This window comes from Schistocerca nitens, chromosome 2 (assembly GCF_023898315.1).
Source record: "Schistocerca nitens isolate TAMUIC-IGC-003100 chromosome 2, iqSchNite1.1, whole genome shotgun sequence".
Taxonomy (NCBI): Eukaryota; Metazoa; Arthropoda; class Insecta; order Orthoptera; family Acrididae; genus Schistocerca; species Schistocerca nitens.
The window spans coordinates 970,147,178-970,165,875 of record NC_064615.1 but is presented as its reverse complement, the minus strand read 5'-3'; the positions used below and the strand labels follow the sequence as shown (position 1 = coordinate 970,165,875).

General features: G+C 39.3%; 1 protein-coding gene across 1 annotated transcript in view; it reads left to right on the top strand.

Annotated features, from left to right (window-relative positions):
- LOC126235479 (diacylglycerol kinase eta) overlaps positions 1 to 18,698 on the top strand; it is a 557,124-nt gene that overhangs the window by 353,550 nt on the left and 184,876 nt on the right. The window contains exon 11 of the mRNA XM_049944200.1: positions 18,115 to 18,274. Coding sequence (XP_049800157.1) covers positions 18,115 to 18,274 — 160 coding nt within the window. The remainder of the gene's footprint in view (positions 1 to 18,114; positions 18,275 to 18,698) is intronic.

Genomic DNA, 18,698 nt, shown 5'->3' with positions numbered 1-18,698 from the left:
GAGTTTTGCTATTTGGGGAGCAAAATAACTGATGATGGTCGAAGTAGAGAGGGTATAAAATGTAGACTGGCAATGGCAAGGAAAACGTTTCTGAAGAAGAGAAATTTGTTAACATCGAGTATAGATTTAAGTGTCAGGAAGTCGTTTCTGAAAGTATTTGTATGGAGTGTAGCAATGTATGAAAGTGAGACATGGACGATAACTAGTTTGGACAAGAAGAGAATAGAAGCTTTCAAAATGTGGTGTTACAGAAGAATGCTGAAGATTAGATGGGCAGATCGCATAACTAATGAAGAGGTATTGAATAGAATTGGGGAGAAGAGGAGTTTGTGGCACAACTTGACTAGAAGAAGGGACCGGTTGGTAGGACATGTGTTGAGGCATCAAGGGATCACAAATATAGCATTGGAGGGCAGTATGGAGGGTAAAAATCATAGAGGGAAACCAAAAGTTGAATACACAAAGCAGATTCAGAAGGATGTAGGTTGCAGTAAGTACTGGGAGATGAAGAAGCTTGCACAGGATAGAGTTGCATGGAGAGCTGCATCAAACCAGTCTCAGGACTGAAGACAACAACAACAACATGATAATGACTCTCCATCCAAGATAACATGCTGCATCCTATCTACCAAAAACTGCTCCAACCAGTAACAGTTTCACGTGATACGCCATATGATTGTACTTTTGGCAATAAGCGTAGTTCTGGTACTGCGTCAAATTTTTTGCAGAAATCAAACCCCCTTTGTGGCTTCCAATAAACCTATGATTTCAGTCCATAGATTCTGCAAACTGTATCTTTGACTAAACTTATCAGTTCCCAACAGCTCATGTTTCGTGTTTTGTTGGCCATTATGACTGGACACACACACACAACTGGTTTGAATTTCACCGGTTGTCATATGAAACACGTACTTTCAGATGATGAGGTCGGCTACATTGTGAGCACACATAGTGGTCTACTGATTTGAAATGATCAGCTATCTTCTGCCAATGTTGGTTGTCAGCAGAATCCACCAGTATCAGTGCTACTGTGACTTCAGCCTTCTGTACTTGACGTGTGAATGGACCGTTTGCGTGATCATAGCAAAAATGAGGTGTCACGATCAACAGCTGAAGGTGACACTGAGCAGCAATCAGATTCAACAACAATACCTGTAACTGTGTAGTCCCTGTCCATAATTCTCAGTCAGCATCCCAAGTCAGCATCCCAAGTCCCCCCCATGAACCATGGACCTTGCCATTGGTGGGGAGGCTTGCGTGCCTCAGCGATACAGATAGCCGAACCGTAGGTGCAACCACAATGGAGGGGTATCTGTTGAGAGGCCAGACAAACGTGTGGTTCCTGAAGAGGGGCAGCAGCCTTTTCAGTAGTTGCAAGGGCAACAGTCTGGATGATTGACTGATCTGGCCTTGTAACAATAACCAAAAACGGCCTTGCTGTGCTGGTACTGCGAACGGCTGAAAGCAAGGGGAAACTACGGCCGTAATTTTTCCCGAGGGCATGCATCTTTACTGTATAATTAAATGATGATGGCGTCCTCTTGGGTAAAATATTCCGGAGGTAAAATAGTCCCCCATTCGGATCTCTGGGCAGGGACTACTCAAGAGGATGTCATTATCAGGAGAAAGAAAACTGGCGTTCTACGGATCGGAGCGTGGAATGTCAGATCACTTAATCGGGCAGGTAGGTTAGAAAATTTAAAATGGGAAATGGATAGGTTAAAGTTAGATATAGTGGGAATTAGTGAAGTTCGGTGGCAGGAGGAACAAGATTTCTGGTCAGGTGACTACAGGGCTATAAATACAAATTCAATTAGGGGTAATGCAGGATTAGGTTTAATAATGAATAGGAAAATGGGAATGCGGGTAAGCTACTACAAACAGCATAGTGAACAAATTATTGTGGCCAAGATAGATACGAAGCCCACACCTACTACAGTAGTACAACTTTATATGCCAACTAGCTCTGCAGATGACGAAGAAATTGAAGAAATGTATGATGAAATAAAAGAAATTATTTAGATAGTGAAGGATGATGAAAATTTCATAGTCATGGGTGACTGGAATTCGGTAGTAGGAACAGGGAGAGAAGGAAACGTAGTAGGTGAATATGGATTGGGGCTAAGAAATCAAAGAGAAAGCCGCTTGGTAGAATTTTGCACAGAGCACAACTTAATCATAGCTAACACTTGGTTTAAGAATCATGAAAGAAGGTTGTATACATGGAAGAACCCTGGAGATACTAAAAGGTATCAGATACATTATATAATAGTAAGACAGAGATTTAGGAACCAGGTTTTACACTGTAAGACATTTCCAGGGGCAGATGTGGAATCTGACCACAATCTACTGGTTATGAACTGTAGATTAAAACTGAAGAAACTGCAAAAAGGTGGGAATTTAAGGAGATGGGACCTGGATAAACTGATTAAACCAGAGGTTGTACAGAGTTTCAGGGAGAGCATAAGGCAACAATTGACAGGAATGGGGGAAAGAAATTAAGTAGAAGAGGAATGGGTAGCTCTGAGGGATGAAGTAGTGAAAGCAGCAGACGATCAAGTAGGTAAAAAGACGAGGGCTGCTAGAAATCCTTGGGTAACAGAAGAAATATTGAATTTAATTGATGAAAGGAGAAAATATAAAAATGCAGTAAATGAAGCAGGCAAAAAGGAATACAAACGTCTCAAAAATGAGATCAACAGGAAATGCAAAATGGCTAAGCAGGGCTGGCTAGAGGACAAATGTAAAGACGTAGATGCTTATCTCACTAGGTGTAAGATAGATACTGCATACAGGAAAATTAAAGAGACCTTTGGAGATAAGAGAACCACTTGTATGAACATCAAGAGCTCAGATGGAAACCCAGTTCTAAGCAAAGAAGAGAAAGCAGAAACGTGGAAGGAGTATATAGAGGGTCTATACAAGGGCGATGTACTTGAGGACAATATTATGGAAATGGAAGAGGATGTAGATGAAGATGAAATGGGAGATATGATACTGCGTGAAGAGTTTGACAGAGCACTGAAAGACCTGAGTCAAAACAATGCCCCGGGAGTAGACAACATTCCATTAGAACTACTGCTGGCCTTGGGAGAGCCAGTCATGACAAAACTCTACCATTTGGTGAGCAAGATGTATGAGACAGGCGAAATACCCTCAGACTTCAAGAAGAATATAATAATTCCAATCCCAAAGAAAGCAGGTGTTGACAGATGTGAAAATTACCGAACTATCAGTTTAATAAGTCACAGCTGCAAAATACTAACACGAATTCTTTACAGACGAATGGAAAAACTGGTAGAAGCGGACCTTGGGGAAGATCAGTTTGGATTCCGTAGAAATGTTGGAACACGTGAGGCAATACTAACCTTACGATGTATCTTAGAAGAAAGATTAAGAAAAGGCAAACCTATGTTTCTAGCATTTGTAGACTTGGAGAAAGCTTTTGACAATGTTGACTGGAATACTCTCTTTCACATTCTAAAGGTGTCAGGGGTAAAATACAGGGAGCGGAAGGCTATTTACAATTTGTACAGAAACCAGATGGTAATTGTAAGAGTCGAGGGGCATGAAAGGGAAGCAGCGGTTGGGAAGAGAGTGAGACACGGTTGTAGCCTCTCCCCGATGTTATTCAATCTGTATATTGAGCAAGCAGTAAAGGAAACAAAAGAAAAATTCAGAGTAGGTATTAAAATCCATGGAGAAGAAATAAAAACTTTGAGGTTTGCCGATGACATTGTAATTCTGTCAGAGACAGCAGAGACCTTGGAAGAGCAGTTGAATGGAATGGACAGTGTCTTGAAAGGAGGATATAAGATGAACTTCAACAAAAGCAAAACGAGGATAATGGAATGTAGTCGAATTAAGTCGGGTGATGCTGAGGGAATTAGATTAGGAAATGAGACACTTAAAGTAGTAAAGGAGTTTTGCTATTTGGGGAGCAAAATAACTGATGATGGTCGAAGTAGAGAGGATATAAAATGTAGACTGGCAATGGCAAGGAAAGCGTTTCTGAAGAAGAGAAATTTCTTAACATCAAGTATAGATTTAAGTGTCAGGAAGTCATTTCTGAAAGTATTTGTATGGAGTGTAGTCATGTACGGAAGTGAAACATGGACTATAAATAGTTTGGACAAGAAGAGAATAGAAGCTTTCGAAATGTGGTGCTACAGAAGAATGCTGAAGATTAGATGGGTAGATAACATAACTGATGAGGAAGTATTGAATAGGATTGGGGAGAAGAGAAGTTTGTGGCACAGCTTGACCAGTAGAAGGGATCAGTTGGTAGGACATGTTCTGAGGCATCAAGGGCTCTCAAATTTAGTATTGGAGGGCAGTATGGAGGGTAAAAATCGTAGAGGGAGACCAAGAGATGAATACACTAAGCAGATTCAGAAGGATGTAGGTTGCAATAGGTACTGGGAGATGAAGAAGCTTGCACAGGATAGAGTAGCGTGGAGAGCTGCATCAAACCAGTCTCAGGACTGAAGACCACAACAACAACAACATCCCAAGTAGCTTGTATGTTCAAAGATGGTTCAGAAATTGCGATTAAAAGTGACTGCAATCAAAATGGCTGGGTCAAACTATTGGGCCAGTTACTCAGCTAGCAGTGAAAAAGAAGAAGGAGCTCTTACTAAATCCTTGGACCTCTTCAAGGAATTCTGTCTTTGAAAGGGATACAAGCCATTTGTAAAGAAAATTTAATCGCACTTGGTCAGAAAAGTATGAACTGTAGCTAGTATATGCCAAGTTACTAGAAGTAGTGCTATACAAGCACTGTGTTTTGTTTCCTCCTGTCACTGGCACTGTCAGAGGCATCTTGGGATCATTAGTGATTATACCATTCACAAAATTCAAGAGTATGTATGAAGACTGTCAGAAACATGTCAAAACCCAGCCTCAGTTAACAGCATTAGATGCTACAAAAACTTTTCTTGGACAAGTACCTGTAGATGTCTGACTGCATAATGCACATCAAAAAGTGATCGATAAAACCAGGCAGATATTGTCATCAATTCTTTCTTTTACAGTTTTTTGTGGTGCACATGATATGCCTCTTATAGGAAAACGTGCATATGAAGGTGTTTTACCATATTTAAGAATTGATTCTGGTGACAACAAGTTAAGAAATCATCTGGAAAATTGTCACCACAGTGCTGTTTACAAATCACTGAAAATGCAAAATGAATTGATAAATTATTAGGAGAATATAGCCACTGACATAAAAAAGCAATGTTTTATGCAGTCTTGGCTGATGAAACAGTAGACATAGCTGGGAAGGGACAGTTATAAGTAGGCATGTGATTCTATGATGAAAGCAAAGTGAGAATCCAGGAAGAACTTGTAGGTTCTGTAGAGCTACATTCACAAAATACCTCATCAGTCACTGAAGCAATTGATAGTTTCCTGGTCATAATAATCTTCCAGCAGAAGATTGTGTAGTATTTGGCTTCAACACCAGTTCAGTAATGGCAGGCAGAGAGAGCAGTGTGCAAGCCATTTTAGGAAAGAAGTATTATTGAGCCTCATACATTCATTGTTCAAGTCACAATCTCAACCTTGTGGTAAATGATGCAAATACAGTGCTAGAAATTAGTAAGACTGTTGCCACTATAGAAGACACTATAAACATTTTTAGAGAATCGACTACATAGCAGAAATGTGCTCTCAATTTATCACAAATGTGTGAGACGAGATGGTATGAAAAATATAAATCTATCAGATTATTTTCTCAACATTTCCCAGAGGTTGTAAGAGTTCTAGAAACATTGTCCACAGAGGGAAATTATGCAATGAGAAAATCTGAATATCAGTTGGATTCAGCCATTAAAAAACCAGTGTTCCTTTTGGCTTTACAAACAGTAGCCAAATACTCAGCAGTTTGGAACCAGCAGCTGACGTCCTGCAATCTAAGGAAGGAATCCTTGACATTCTTAGTAATGACTGAAAGGAAGCAAGACAGAACAACTAGTGAATTACTTGGAAAGCAGAAACCATTGCAGAGGAACTGGAAATAGAAACTGCTGTTCCACGCTTTGCTTGTAAGCAAAAATTCAGAAGCATTCCACCATTGGAAAGTGACAGAAAATACTGGTGATGTTTGCTGGTAATACCATACATCAAATCACTCATGTCGGTGTTAGTATTTGATTTTACCCCAAAGATACTCCAGTTTTTGCTCTAAATAATAAACTACATTGTTTGAATATTGAAAAAACTAGTACAACAGAATTTCATAAAAATGTACAACTGTTTTAATAAAATTATGGTTTGGATGACATTGCCAGGGGACTGGGCCTGTGGTACAATTTATGGATGAAAAAGAATATATCTAAAGCTAAATTAAAGGACATAGAAGTCATTAGTGAAGTTCGGTGGCAGGAGGAACAAGACTTTTGGTCAGGTGATTACAGGATGATAAATACAAAATCAAATAGAGGTAATGCAGGAGTAGGTTTAATAATGAATAAAAAAATAAGAGTGCGGGTTAGCTACTACAAACAGCATAGTGAACGCATTATTGTGGCCAAGATAGACACAAAGCCCATGCCTACTACAGTAGTACAAGTTTATATGCCAACTAGCTCTGCAAATGATGAAGAAATTGATGAAATGTATGACGAGATAAAAGAAATTATTCAGGTAGTGAAGGGAGATAAAAATTTAATAGTCATGGGTGACTGGAATTCGTCAGTAGAAAAAGGGAGAGAAGGAAACATAGTAGGTGAATATGGATTGGGGGGAAGAAATGAAAGAGGAAGCCGCCTTGTAGAATTTTGCACAGAGCATAACTTAATCATAGCTAACACTTGGTTCAAGAATCATAAAAGAAGGTTATATACCTGGAAGAATCCCGGAGATACTAAAAGGTATCAGATAGATTATATAATGGTAAGACAGAGAATTAGGAACCAGGTATTAAATTGTAAGACATTTCCAGGAGCAGATATGGATTCTGACCACAATCTCTTGGTTATGCACTGCAGATTGAAACTGAAGAAACTGCAAAAAGGTGGGAATTTAAGGAGATGGGACCTGGATAAACTGAAAGAATGAGAGGTTGTAGAGAGTTTCAGGGAGAGCATAAGGGAACAATTGACAGGAATGGGGGAAAGAAATACAGTAGAAGAAGAATGGGTAGCTCTGAGGGATGAAGTAGTGAAAGCAGCAGACGATCAAGTAGGTAAAAAGACGAGGGCTGCTAGAAATCCTTGGGTAACAGAAGAAATATTGAATTTAATTGATGAAAGGAGAAAATATAAAAATGCAGTAAATGAAGCAGGCAAAAAGGAATACAAACGTCTCAAAAATGAGATCGACAGGAAGTGCAAAATAGCAGGGATGGATAGAGGACAAATGTAAGGATGTAGAGGCTTGTCTCACTAGGGGTAAGATAGATACTGCATACAGGAAAATTAAAGAGACCTTTGGAGGTAAGAGAACCACTTGTATGAATATCAAGGGCTCAGATGGCAACCCAGTTCTAAGCAAAGAAGGGAAGGCAAAAAGGTGGAAGGAGTATATAGAGGGTTTATACAAGGGCGATGTACTTGAGGACAATATTATGGAAATGGAAGAGGATGTAGATGAAGATGAAATGGGAGATACGATACTGTGTGAAGAGTTTGACAGAGCACTGAAAGACCTGAGTCGAAACAAGGCCCCGGGAGTAGACAACATTCCATTAGAACTACTGACGGCCTTGGGAGTGCCAGTCCTGACAAAACTCTACCATCTGGTGAGCAAGATGTATGAGACAGGCGAAATACCCTCAGACTTCAAGAAGAATATAATAATTCCAATCCCGAAGAAAGCAGGTGTTGACAGATGTGAAAATTACCGAACTATCAGTTTAATAAGTCACAGCTGCAAAATACTAACGCAAATTCTTTACAGACGAATGGAAAAACTGGTAGATGCGGACCTTGGGGAAGATCAGTTTGGATTCCGTAGAAATGTTGGAACACGTGAGGCAATACTAACCTTACGATGTATCTTAGAAGAAAGATTAAGAAAAGGCAAACCTATGTTTCTAGCATTTGTAGACTTGGAGAAAGCTTTTGACAATGTTGACTGGAATACTCTCTTTCACATTCTAAAGGTGGCAGGGGTAAAATACAGGGAGCGAAAGGCTATTTACAATTTGTACAGAAACCAGATGGCAGTTATAAGAGTCGAGGGGCATGGAAGGGAAGCAGTGGTTGGGAAAGGAGTGAGACAGGGTTGTAGCGTCTCCCCGATGTTATTCAATCTGTATATTGAGCAAGCAGTAAAGGAAACAAAAGAAAAATTCGGAGTAGGTATTAAAATTCATGGAGAAGAAGTAAAAACTTTGAGGTTTGCCGATGACATTGTAATTCTGTCAGAGACAGCAAAGGACTTGGAAGAGCAGTTGAACGGAATGGACAGTGTCTTGAAAGGAGGATATAAGATGAACATCAACAAAAGCAAAACGAGGATAATGGAATGTAGACAAATTAAATTGGGTGATGCTGAGGGAATTAGATTAGGAAATGAGACACTTAAAGTAGTAAAGGAGTTTTGCTATTTAGGGAGTAAAATAACTGACGATGGTCGACGTAGAGAGGATATAAAATGTAGACTGGCAATGGCAAGGAAATCGTTTCTGAAGAAGAGAAATTTGTTAACATCGAGTATAGATTTAAGTGTCAGGAAGTCGTTTCTGAAAGTATTTGTATGGAGTGTAGCCATGTATGAAAGTGAAACATGGACAATAACTAGTATGGACAAGAAGAGAATAGAAGCTTTCGAAATGTGGTGCTACAGAAGAATGCTGAAGATAAGGTGGGTAGATCACGTAACTAATGAGGAGGTATTGAATAGGATTGGGGAGAAGAGAAGTTTGTGGCACAACTTGACTAGAAGAAGGGATCGGTTGGTAGGACATGTTTTGAGGCATCAAGGGATCACAAATTTAGCATTGGAGGGCAGCGTGGAGGGTAAAAATCGTAGAGGGAGACCAAGAGATCAATACACTAAGCAGATTCAGAAGGATGTAGGTTGCAGTAGGTACTGGGAGATGAAGAAGCTTGCACAGGATAGAGTAGCATGGAGAGCTGCATCAAACCAGTCTCAGGACTGAAGACCACAACACAGAAGTCATTGTCTGTTTAATGAGACCAATATCTTCTTCTCTAGCATGAGAAAAGCACTACAAATTTTAGCACTATTCCGTGCACAATGGTGCCTGTGGAGCAATCCTTCACTAAGCTTTGAAGAGTAAAGACATGGCTTACATGCATTATAGGAGATGAAGGGCTTACTGGATTATGCCTGATGAGCATACATGGAAACTGCATGAAAGAAAACTGCGAGCTGTTAGAAAAGAAAGTAATTGACAAATTTGCGGGAAATCCAAGAAAATTAACACTAAATTAAAAAATTGTGTTTTGTGGAAGTGCATTCTCATGTTTAAAATGTTTATTAAAAGTATTTTTCACTTTTTTCTGTTTTACATATTAGTAAATGCTGCCTATTATTCCTGCTCCCTACTCTTTGAGACTAATATGACCTGCAGTCCAGCAGGTACACTGGGGTGAAAGGTTGTGTTGGGTAGAGTGAGCAAATGGAGAAAACAGGTGGGAGGGAGAGTTAGGGAACTTTGGCTGACAACTTGGAGGGGGGCAGCAGGTGTACAAGATAGGAGTGTGGGACAGAGAAGCAACAGGTGTATGGGATAGGGATACCGCACACAGGCACTTGAGCCAATTAGTTCATACAGAATATGCTGCCATGGACATAGGGAGTGGATTGTGAGGGTGTGACAGAGACTATGGAGAAGAGAGTGTGGGTGCATGGGTTTCATGACCACATAAATTGCTGTGCAGTGATTGCAGCATAGATGGTATATGATGTGGCTGGCCCTAACTCTGATGGGACAGGATTAGCCTGTGACAGGACTGGAGTAGGATGTGCTGGCTGGCTTAATAGGATAAGCTTTGCATCATGTCTTCCACAGGGATATGACCCATATGGTAAGAGGCTGGAGGTTGGGTGAGCAGTGGAATACGACTAGGGGGATAGGAAGTATTGTGGGTAGAATGTGACTCATTTCTTGGCCTAATGATAGATAGCCAAAGCTGTAATGAAGGATATTATTTAGTTGTTCCAGTCTGGGATGACATTGTGTGATGTATGAAGTTGGCGGGGGGATCCTCCTTTGTAGCTGGTTCTTGAGTGTGACGGGGGGATTAGGTGTTGAATGTGGGAGATGTTGACATATAGGGAGGTGGCAGCATCAGTGGCAGGAAGAGATCTAAGTGATAATTGGGTGGGGATAATTTAAATTCATGAGGGAAGTGGTTCATATCATTAAATAAGTAGCTAGGCAATGGGTAAATGGTTGGAGTTGTTGGCAGAGAACAGCAGAGATTCTTTCAGTGGGAGCACAGTAACCAGCTGCAATGGAGTCTCTAGAATTGTTGGGTTTATGAATTTTGATAAACTTTTAGAAGATGAATGTGCAGGCATTTATTAGAGTGATGACGAAGGTTGATTTTGGGTTTGTTTAGATTCTGGGTTTTGTGGGATATTGGAGGGAAGCTTGGGGAATATGGCAGATGGAAAGGGTCAACAAGGCAAGGACTAGATGCTATGAGGAGTTGATGATGTTCACTGGGAACATGATAGATGTTGATGAGCAGTGTTACTCCAAGGTGGGAATAGGATGTCAATAAATTGAATAACTCTTGGAGGGGTGCTCCTCCAGTTATTGGAAGATATGTTGCAGTGCTGAAGGTCTCACTGAGGCCTTCTTGAACCACTGCTATATCCCAAACTTAGCCTATAAACGGTTTTCCTGCACCATATCTTCTATTCTGGTAACTGCATTACATTTTGAGTTGGGAATTTCATAACAAATATAACAATCTCATAAATATATACACAAGCAACTAGGACAAAACCAGTTTTCTAAATAAATAAATAATTATTTACTCCTTACTTTATCCTTAAAATTCTTTTTTGCATCTGAGAAATCTTCTTGCCCCATGCTGTATTGCCCAGAATATACGAGGGTCAGTCAAAAAGTAATGCCTCCTATTTTTTTTTCTACGTTTAATTGTCAGGAAATTTAAATGCAATTACATAGGTTGAAAACCACAACATTGAGGATCATTTTGTCATTTTTCAATGTAATCTCCGCCCATCTCTACAGTTTTGGTCCATCTTTGAACAAGGGCATGTATCCCAGCACGGTAAAAATCACAGCTCTGCTTCCTAAGCCATTGATGCACGGATGTTTTGACGGCCTCCTCATCTTCAAAATGAATCCCACAATGAGCTTCTTTTAGTGGCCCGAACAGATGGAAGTCTGATGGTGCCAGGTCAGGGCTGTATGGGGGATGAGGCAAAACGTCCCATCCAATTTTGACAATCTCGTCAGAGGTGTGACGACTGGTGTGTGGTCTTGCATTGTCATGCAAAAGAAGAACATCTGCCATTGATTTTGTTGGGCGAACTCGCTGAAGACGTGCTTTAAGTTTTTTGAGGGTTGTGACGTATTGAACAGAATTTATTGTGCATCCCTGCTCCAAAAAATCAACCAGAATCACACCCTCTGTATCCCAGAAAACTGTTGCCATAACTTTCCCTGCCGATCGCACAGTTTTGAATTTTTTCTTCCTCGGCGAGCTTGTGTGACGCCACTCCATTGACTGCCTCTTTGATTCGGGTTCAAAAAAATGCACCCATGTTTCGTCCCCGGTCACAATTTTTTTCAGAAACTCATCTCCCTCCAAACGGAAGCGCTGCAAGTGTTGGGAGGCTATTGTTTTCCTTGCCTCTTTATTCTGATCGGTTAACATTCTTGGAACCCACCGTGCACAAACTTTTGAGTACCCCAATTGTTTAATAATCGTGATCACACTGCCTTTACTAAGAGAAATAATGCGACACACTTCATCTGCAGTCACCCGACGGTCACCACAAATGATGTCATCAACTTGCTGAATGTTGTGTGGAGTCACTGCACTCACCGGCCTGCCGCTCCGCTTTTCGTCAGTCAACGGTGTTTGCCCTTCAGCTTCCTTACAACGACGAACCCATCGTCTAACAGTGCTGACATCCACTGTCACAACACCATACACCTTCTTCAGTCTTTCATGAATGCGTATGGGCGTTTCACCTTCTGCATTCAAGAATTCAATCACACAACGCTGTCTCAAACGAACATCGATGTCGGCCATCTTACAAACTTCTGCCGTGCTGCCACCTGTTGACACAGAAAGTTACTACTGCAGTGGATTGCAGAAGAAGGTTTGAGGAATGGCGCCAAATTCAAATTTTTCACTTAACTTAATTTCTTTAAGTAGAAAAAAAATGGGAGGCATTACTTTTTGACCGACCCTCGTAATACAATATTGTAACAAAGGAAAGTCGATGTTGGAATATCAACAATTATGAAAAGGCTTGATTGCTACCCACAGTAAAGGTGACAGATTGAGCTGTTCTTTTCTGAAGAAGGCTTTGGGCAAAAATTCAGTGCGTAACAGTCTTTTCATTGACCCGTCCACAGTTGAGTGTGTCATCTTTACGGTGAATAACATTGTACTCTGTTCATAAATTGTTGATATTCCAACCCGGACATTCATTTGTGTGATTAATAACTTTAATGAAAATAATCAGTTATTGAAAATATAATATAACTGCATAAATGAAAACTCTACTCATCAAGTGGCAGCAGGAGAAAACACTTATAAAAGGCTTTGTGGGCTAGTGGCTCCTTCTTATGGCAGAAGAGTTGAAAGGAAAGGAAGCGGTATGAAGGAAAAGGACGAGCAAGGTTCAGAAAATTTCAGGAAACGGGGAGATTAATGGAAAAGTCACCCCGAATCCTGAGTCAGAGGAGACTTACTGAACATTTGGCAAGTCTCACCTGTCCCATAACTCTCCCCATTTCCTGAACCTTGCTAGTCCTTTTCCTTCATCCTTCTTCCTTTTCTTCCAACCCTGCTGTTAGAAGCAGGATCCACTGGCTCCGAGAGCTTGCACATCTCCGTAACTTAAATAAGTTGGTAATTTATCTGGGTATAAATGTGCAGCCAACCACTTTTTGGATTTTTTATATGATTTATTGTACCGTTAACTAGTTTTCAAGCAACTGCAGGCTCATCATCAGATGGAGGCATTATAGAAACTTAGTACTCTGAAAAGTCACCAATTTAAATCACAGTTGCAGTGCATCATCCATAATGCATATACTGATAAGAACTTGTTTTTCTCCTGCTGCCACTTGGAGAATAGATTACATTAGATTAATAGCTTTAGATATTATTTTTATGTTTTGAAATACTGATCAAATTCACCAGTCTCCTTATGAGTTTTTGAGATCTCATAGAGTCTCTGTTGTTATGCACAAGAATTATTAATACTAACATTATCAGAGATTTCTGCCACTGCATTTTAAATGTTTGTTTTATTACGTGGAATTGATGCATTAAAGTGATGTGTAAATGTTTCTAGGAAACAATAACATTTTTCACATGTGTCTTCTCTTCTCTACACGTCATCCCATGCTTCCCTCCTCAGTAGCTTGAAATATTGCATGTCTGATGGTTGAAATCCCTGTCTTTTCTTGCTCTAATAACCCTATGTGGTGGTTGATTTTTGTTTGTAGAACAATGAACTGAATATAATGATCATTGCGCCCTGTAATGATATGTTATATTCTTCTTTGTATGTATTTATGTCTCTCTGATCAATGGTAGTGCTTGATAATTTGACAGCTATGGTTGAGGAATTTATAGTTGTATGCAGTTGTATGTTACACACAAGGCATTCAATCTTTGTTGAAGTTAAGATTCAAATCTCCGCTGGTTATAACTGTCATTAAGTCTTATGATGCACTGAAAGAATTTTCCAGCTTGCTGAAGAAATTGCTGATATTTTCATGTGCACTTCTGTAAAACAAATAGTAATATCTATTTTATAATGTGATAAGTTTAATCGCAGATACTTAAAGATGTGCTCTGTAACTATAGTTTCAGTGGATTGTAGAGGTCAGTGTTCCATACCTCTCCTAACAAATACACATTCCTTCATGAGCACAGAGCAAAGTGGCTGAGTGGTAAGGTGCTGGACTATTATTCAGAATGATAGTGGTTCAAATCCCCTTCTGTTCATCGAGATTTATGTTTTCTGTGACTTATCTAAATCATTTAAGACAAACACTGGATGGTGCCTTTGAAAGGAAGTGGCTGATTTCCTTCCCCAGCCTTCACCAACCCTGTCTTTATAGACCGTCAATTTCTTCCGTTTTCTTTCGTCCATGAGCAGAGGTGTTTCTGCAGACATATGGTGACAAATTAAAACCACAAAGCCTTCTGAGTGCTAGTGTTTTTTTACATTTATTATTATTATTATTAACCAATACTCACTGGAGTAGGTCAGTATTTTAGTTTCATTTATCTTGCCTGGTAAAGATTTGAAATTTTGATAAATTGGCCTGAAATTTGACATACTGGTTGGAGCAGGTATATTTAATTCACCACCAAAAGTCCTCACTTCTTAATAGTGAATGGATCAGCCATTTTCATTTTGGTGTTATCTTCTCTTTTGTATTTGAATAGGTGGTGATTTTAATTGAGCTTTTGTATCTGGAATTTCTATGTTTATGGTTATTTATGAGTTTCCATTAAAAACATTTGACACCACAAATGGTAACTCCATTCATTGCTTGGTCATAAAATTTTGGAGACACTGTGGAATTGTTTGGGCGTAACACATTTGGGGTTACCTGTGGATTTGACTTCCTAGATAGATGCAAGATCATTGTGTGATGGGTTGCAGCTGAATAATAATTTTTGATGTGATTCTTCTCATTGTGGTGATTTCCTTTCTGCTGTTGCGACTGGATGATTCAACACTGCCACGTGATTTTCTCCTATTGCAAATGATTTCAAGTTTTTATTTTGAGCAGTTTCTTTCAGTGTGACTGGTGTCTTTTCAGACGTATGTTTCTGTTATGATTATGTTTGCAAGGGATTTTTCCCCTGAAGTGATTCCTGTGTATTCTGTATCCTGTAGAATGGTTTCTTTCTTCGACATAAACATCAACAAATTTTACATTCTGTAAGGCTTTAAATATTTATTGGAGCATGCAATTTCTGAAAGCAATTTTAAAATCAAACTAGAAAATCCAGGATGGAATGTAAAAATATTATGCTACTCACCATATAGCAAAGATGCTGATTTGCGCATAGGCACAACAAAAAGACTGTCCCAGAATAATCTTTGGTCCAACAACTAGTGGTGGCTTTAGCTGCCAAAGACTGGGTCATATGTGTGTGTGAGTTGTGTTTGTGTGTGTGTGTGTGTGTGTGTGTGTGTTTTGTCTATTTTTGACAAAGGCCTTGTTGGCCAAAAGCTTATTTGGTGACAGACATTTTGTTGTGCCTATCTGCGACTCAGCATCTCCATTATATGGTGAGTAGCAACTATCCTTTTCGGAATGTTGAAAGCAATTTTATTATTCACACAGGAACTATTTATTAGATTGTGATACTTTGAAATGCTAAGAACAATCACTTTCTAAAAGGGGAATTTTTTTATAGTGCTTGGCACAGTGCTCTGATTTCATTTTTTGATTAATTTCAGTGTACAGCAAGCTCCTGATTATCTGGGTGTGGATTATCTGGTTTGTAGGTTATCCATTCATATTTTAACACTATCTCAAAAAATAAAAAAATGGAAACCTGAAGTTTTCCATTATAACTTCAATGAATATTTTTCTTTAGAGTACACTATGGCACATGTGATTCATGTTGTACTGTTTGAAGACATTTTGGGCCCCAGTCTCAGTGCTGGATGTCCCTGCAGTATTTTTCTGTTATTCGCCCATTCATCTTCAGACAAACATGTTCACAGCCAATATCCTATTTATAGGTTTTGCCTGTCCCTTTCCCTAGAAGCTATAGGTCAGTAATTTTCAAGCAATTGTTTCTGGCAAATGGCGTGAAAGTGATACAGTGAACCTTGCAAATGTAATATTTAAAGTAGCACATATTGTAAACATAATGTGGTTATAATTCACATTCCAGTTTCAAAATGCTATAAGAAACCACTGCTTAGAATGGTGTCCAATTTGAGTAGAATATTGCCAAAGAAGGGGGAAACATTGTGGAAACAAAGAAATTTAACGAAAATTTTCCACCTAAATTGTGCTGTAAGCATCATAACGTAAATGGGTTCACCTACAAATGGCAGATGAATTGCAATGAGATGCCTATAGTGCAAGTTGCACATTAAGCTAAATGTACTGTCCATGTGCGTGACTGCACAAGTTTGGCCGGTCATATGGATTTAGGTTTTCTGTGATTTCCCTCAATCACTTAGGGCAAATGCTGGGATGGTTTCCTTGAAAGGGCATGGCCGACTTCCTCCCCTATCCCTCAAGGCCAAAAACCTCATAAAAAGCAACAATGACATTGGTTTTTAATTGTCCTGAAGCCAAAAATCACATGAAAAATAACAACAAAATCGGTTTTTAATTGTTGTGGAACTGATGCAAGACATGTTTATTCAGTATGCTGTCTACCATTTTCTGCCACAGGTTGGAATCAAGAAACAGCATGTTCCACAAAAGGGGTCACATTCAGAATGTGTTGTGCAACGTGTGCCTTCAACTCAGCAACTTTTGTAATCGGGGCACTGAACACTGTCTTTCATACCATCCCATAGCCAAAAGTCACACAGATTAAGATCAGGCTGTAGGTAAATGACTGCTTATAATTCTAGCACTTCCAAAATGCATCTGCAGCAGCTGCTTCTTTGGCTGTGAAATGTGTGGAGGAGTGCCATCTTGCATAAAAATGATCCTACCCATACATTAACACTGTTGAAGGGCTGGAATGACATTGGTATTTACCAGTGATGGTACAGGTAACAGAACCCATAGGACTCACTGAAAAAAATAAAAAATAAAAAAAAGGGCCATACAATAAATGATGCCGTCGAACCGTACCATACAGGTACCTTTGCAGAAATTCAAGAACAAACGTTTGTCTTACTGACAGATTACCATAAAGCAACTCATGTACATGATAATTTAACGTGGATAGTAAAGCAGGATGTTTTGTAGAATTTTATACACCATGCTGACAGGCATGTCCAAAGATCAGGCAATTCCCCATGTCCTGCATGTTACCATACCACCACTCGACTTTTCCTGCAATGATGTGGTCACACCGTGTACTGACTTTGGGTCAATTATCTTCCTCCGTCTTCCACACTGCACTTCAAAAGAACCTGTATTTTTTAATTTCATAATCATTTCCTCAAGACCCTTGGCAGACATTGGATCAATGCCTCTTTTCATACCCGTGAGTGTCACAACTTCTGCAGAGCTACTGCTGCACAGTCACCATACTTGTAAAAAGAGCTTTACCAGCAGCACTTGATCCTGGATTGCAATAGTCATGCTGAGCAGGTCAAATGCAAACTGAGGAACAGCTGTGTATTTTGTATATTCTGCCACTTACCATGCCATCTAGTGGTAAAATTTTCAAACCATATATACACATAGGTATGCCTATATACCTGTAGAAAGATTTTGATTTCAGGCACACAGTTTCATCCACTAACTACAGCCTCCATCATTGCCTGGAACATGCCATTCCAGAGGTTCAAAATTGCTCTGCCTGATATTCCTGGGGCATAGGTGTTGCAGAGCCCAAACTCTATAAAAGGTCATTTTTTGTGGGAACTGGCACTGTACCTGTAACTGGCTACTGTGAAACTTGTCAAAACATTGTTTTGACATACTGTTACTTGACTGATAACCAAAAATGGTTTCACCAGTGAAATTTGCAAGGGAAGCTAATATTCTCATAAATTTCTTCATGTTAGCACCCAAACGTTTTGCCATTCCATCTACATTTGAATGGTTACATTTTCAGTTTTCTTTGCCTGTGATAGCAGCTGAATTTTAAAAAGAAATAAATAATAGTGTTCTTCTTTGGTGATTTTAAAAATCCAAGTTTTCTATGCCTGTGATAGCAGCTGAATTTTAAAAGGAAATAAATAATAGTGTTATTCTCTAGTGATTTTAAAAATTCAAGATCTTATCCTTAACCTAGGTTATTTTATTTTCAGGATCTTGTGTGAGACTGTGAAGGATTTTACAATGCGAGCAGCTGAAATCAGTTTAGGTCAAGGTGATGATCAGTTTGGTGGAAAATGCAAAGTTCTTAATGAGAAGCTTGATTTGCTATTGGCTACACTACATGATGAAGAGAAGATTGCAAAGCCTGAGGTATAGTGCATAATGATTATTTATTATCATGAGCACACAAACAAACACAGGAATGCAGTGATTAAGTGAGAGTTTGAAATGAGCATAATATGTTGAAGAAATGGAAGTGGATGTTTCTGATTTCTTGTGACAATGAAAAGAACAGATTAACTCAGAACCAAGAACCAATACAATTTAACAGTGAAGAACCTCTTCACCCAATAATTATCAAAGTAAAATAAAGCAGTCATAAACTTGAATGTTGGTCTGAACACCATAATGCTCTAGTAGTCTTTGTATAGTTGGGAATGGTTTGCTCTTTGCCATCTTGTAACCTCCTACTGGTTCATTTAGCCTGTTATATGAGAATGTACAGTTGAATGTAGAATTTTTAGTAATATTTGATCTTTTTACATAGGCAATTCGTGTTGTTGAGCAAATCAAA